Here is a 4279-nt window from a genome sequence, read left to right as displayed (position 1 = left end):
CAAGAGCCAATTATTTCCTTGTTTAGAGATGGAAAAGAATCGAGCCCCCTTATTTTTCTAGTGATTTTCGAGAATCACTATTTTTGGGAAGGAAGGAATTATTTTATTTGACTCCCTACTTGATTTCCTTCCATACCTAGAATTTAAATATTCTACCAAATCTTTCCATACTTCAAGAGATCTTGCCTTACTTTATTTTAGTCAATATTCAAAAATCCATGCCTTATTTAAAAGGCATAGAAATCGCCCCTACCTTGCTTCATGGAGGATTTTCCTTATTTTTATTTTGCTCCATGATATTTTATTCTATATGGAAAAATACCAAAACAAAATCTTGGCTATTTAGAAGCCATAATTTTCGAAACCTATGGGATTTGCCCTAGGATCTATTTTTGTTAATTCTTCTTCCCTACTTCACAATATTATTTTATTTATCTATTTAATTGGGAGAATGAGATCTTACCAAATATTCTATTCCAATTACCTAAAGATCTTGTTGAACTCTATAAATAAGAACCAAAACCCCAACCCTAGCCCCCATATTTTCGGCCCCCACATCCCATACACTCTCTCAAATTTTCTTCTTCTACTCTCCAATATTTTGCTATCTTTTGGAGAAGAATTTGAAGTTTAATCCAAGAACTTTGAAGAATCAAGGCTAATACTTGTTTTCTACCGATCGTTTTTCTCAAAAAGGTATTTTTGCTTAAGAGTTATGCTTGTTCTTCTTCTACTTCTTCTTTTTCTTCTTCTAACCGATTAATCGGTCTTCTTGAACCCTCATGCATCTTGATCGAGTGAAAGAGGGATAAAAAGGGATGCGAGAACATGTGTGTGTGTGTGCCGTGTGTGTGTGGCGTGAGTGTGTGTGTGTGCCATGTGTGTGTGTGTGTGTTGTTGTGTTGTGTAGTGTGTGTTTGATGGTTAAATAATCTTGTGTGATAAACATGATCTTGGATAATTAGTAATGATAAGATAAATCGTTGGGAAGAGGGAAAAGTAATGAGGCATGCATGAGTAAGAATAGTATTGAACCTAATTTGTGATATGTGCCTATGTGATTAAAAGGTGAAACTTTGGTTGCGAAGCCGGATAACGGAAAAGCGAAACTACTTGAAAACTAAGCAATCGAGGTGGGCTTTACTCTAAAAACTCTCTTTTATTTTATCTAAATGTTGTTGGGCGATATAAGGGTGGTTTAACTGTTATGCCATACCTATGTTTGTTTTAATGTGATATCTGATCTGCTTATACGAATTCGGGTCTGAGAATGGGCCGCAAGCCCTACCAGGCTGTGTACACAATGGGATCGAGAGCCGTCCTTGCTAGTCGGCCGGTCTCGTGGGCGAAAAGTGTGGCCACACTTTCGTCGCACCATGGATATGATTGAGATTGTGGAATTTTATGAGAAAATGGGAGATATTTGATTGGCCAATCTATAAAAATATTTTGTGATACTCGATGATATTTTGTTTTGATAAAATGTAAAACTCGAGTACACTCGGTAAGGGTGGCATAACTTATAAAATGTTTTGGCAACGAGCTCACTGAGTATTTCAAAATACTCAGCCCTGCATGTGTTTTCCTTATGTGCAGGTTGAATGGCGACGAGCGGTGGCGGGTGTTGACCTCATTAATTAATTAAGACGGTTATTCTGAACACTGAGTATAGTCGTGTCTCCATACATGGCTCCACTACTCTTGGTCTTTTCCGCTGAATTCTTGACACATTCTAGTACTCTTTGATTACTTTGAGGTTGCCCCTTTTGAGTTAGAAGTTTGAGACTTGTTGTGGTTCTGTTGACTCATGTTGAACCCCTTCTGATTTCGATCACGTTTTATGATATTTATCCTTCATTTATTCCTCTTGACTAAATCGTCGACTTAGGGCTTGTTAGTTCGTTTAATGCCTTAGTCGAACCTCTTTTATTGAAACCCTAGACTTTATTCTCAGTGCTTTGAAGTCCGTTTTGGTAGCAGCCCCCGTATTTATTGTATCCTAGAATTCTGGGCTGTTACAGATATACTCTATTTTTGTAAAACTGGTGAACTAGACCATTAGTGATATGATAGGAGTAGTATTCACTTATATTAATCCATTAATTAATGTTACTTTTAAATGATTCGTAACAAAAATATTGAAAAACACAACGCATAATGATATATTGCTGCTAGTCACTCAATGCACAAAGTAATATTAGTATAGGACAATCAAGCCATAGGAAGGAACTCTCTCAGTCTATCCTTCTCTGTAACACACACACGCACGCACGCTTATTCATGAATACATTCACACCGGATCAAATGGTGACAAATTATATAACAGCAACAAAAACAGAAATCAAATATTGTGGTAGAAACATGTCTTGAAAGCCTGCATATGATTCTCCTGCAACCATATGGCAACTTGGAACGCACCATCTTCTTGAAGATGGGGAAGAATATAGGCTTTCCCATCAAATCCCACGGACCCGGGTCCTACATGGACCTCATTACCCCACCCGAAATCCGTCCCGTAAAGGGGCAACCCAACCCAGCTTATGATCACCACATTGGGGTTCCCATAGTACGCCACCTTGGGCCGGCCCTCATTGTCCAGCGATCTGAACCGCCCCACATCCTCCAACTTACTCAGATACTCCAGGTACCCTCGCACGCCCTCGTCCCCCACCTTCTCCACCGCCTCTCGTAATTTCCTCGCCACAGCGCCTATGGGCTCCGACACGAGGCTGCCCGAGGTATCCCTTGCCTCCACGCGGATCAACGCGTTGCCGAAGTAGTTCTTTGGGAGGGGCGGGTTTAATTTGTTGCGAAAGTCCGCCACGAAGACGAGGCTAGTCTGCTGCTCGGCCGCGTGGCCCCGCGCCTCGCTCGTGCACCGCCAGATGTGGGCCGCCACCGACTCGAACCGGCTGTAGCCGCGATCCCCCACTCGGTCCACGTTGGCCTTTACCCGAAGCTTCTCGATGTCGGCCTTGCTGAGATTGAGCAATGCCACAACGATCGGAGATTTTTCCTCCTGGTCGATCAGCGACGGCGGGGGGAGGAGGGCTGACGGATCGAACTCAAAGCGCTGCTCGCCGTTGCTCTCCACCGCCTTCCGGTCGAGGAAGGGGGGCGCGATGGGGCCGCCGCCGCGGGCGAGCTTGGTCCACTCGGCGACGAAGTGGAGGGCGCTGGGGCCGTCCGCCATGACGTGGGAGATGCCAAGGCCGATGCTGAGGCCGCCGCAGCGGAAGCGCGTGAGCTGCACGAGCACCATGGGGATGTGATGGAGTGGAGTGGTGTAGTCGAAGGAGGGGATTAGGGGTTCGATTGCTTGCGTTGGTGTGAAGTCGCCGAAATCAACGATGGCTGCGTCGGTCTCGGCCTCGAAGATGGGGGCGCCTGCGCCGTTGCAGTGGAGCTCCACCCTGCTGCCGCCTGCCTCCGACCAGTGGAGGCGGCCGGCGAGAGGGTAGAAAAATGCTAGGGCTTTGCTGAGGGAATCTTTCAGTACGGAAACGACATCTGCGGCCTCCAGTGCGGGGGAGTGATTGTAAAAGTAGATTGTGGGAGTGTGTACTATCTCTTTGATTTGATCGCCTGAATTTAAGTACATGGTTTCGTCCGGCCGTTCCTCCGCCGGCCTTACCACGTGGGTTGCTTTCACACTCACCACCATTTCTTTCTCTTTACAGTATTGGTTACTTTACCTGGAGAAGAAGCTGGGAGGGTTTAGGTTATATAATTACATAAATGCGAGGTTGGTGCATGATCATCTCAATCTCCAAACAATATTACTCCAATGGCCTCTCTCCATTTACCGAGCACGTTTTAGGCATTTTCCAAGCCCATACAACTGGAAATTTACAACTCATCGAACACCGACTAGTTATGCATTAATTTTTGTGTCATTTCAAATGTACATATTTTTATTCAGTGGCGAATCCAGGATTCGAAAACGGAGGGGGCGGAATATATAGTATTAGTTTGATTTAGTGCGGACATGGCTATTTTTTTCATTGTTCGGGGCAACGCCGGAGGCAAAATGGTAATTTTACGTCCCGATAAGGAGAAAATAGTCGCACGGAGGGGGCGACCGCCCCCTCCTGCCCCCCTAGATCTGCCACTGTAATTTTTTTGGACAGAGTGAGTATAAATTTATTAAAAATAAATTGCATGTATAAATTGTGCTCGGAATTTTCATTCATTGCAATCACAGACTTGCTGCTTGAGAATTTCCTAGCACATTAATACAGGTGCTCGGAAATTTACTTGCAACTGCCAAAACATATTC

General features: G+C 44.4%; 1 protein-coding gene across 1 annotated transcript; it reads right to left on the bottom strand.

Moving 5' to 3' along the window:
* Window positions 1-2138: 2138 nt before the first annotated feature.
* Window positions 2139-3744, bottom strand: LOC125193295 (spermidine hydroxycinnamoyl transferase-like). Its single transcript, XM_048091067.1, has one exon. The coding sequence runs from the start codon at window positions 3662-3664 to the stop codon at window positions 2342-2344; it is 1323 nt and encodes a 440-aa protein (XP_047947024.1). The 5' UTR covers window positions 3665-3744; the 3' UTR covers window positions 2139-2341.
* Between the last annotated feature and the right edge of the window lie 535 nt (window positions 3745-4279).

Source organism: Salvia hispanica, chromosome 6 (assembly GCF_023119035.1).
Source record: "Salvia hispanica cultivar TCC Black 2014 chromosome 6, UniMelb_Shisp_WGS_1.0, whole genome shotgun sequence".
Taxonomy (NCBI): Eukaryota; Viridiplantae; Streptophyta; class Magnoliopsida; order Lamiales; family Lamiaceae; genus Salvia; species Salvia hispanica.
This window is presented reverse-complemented; position numbering and strand designations above follow the sequence as displayed.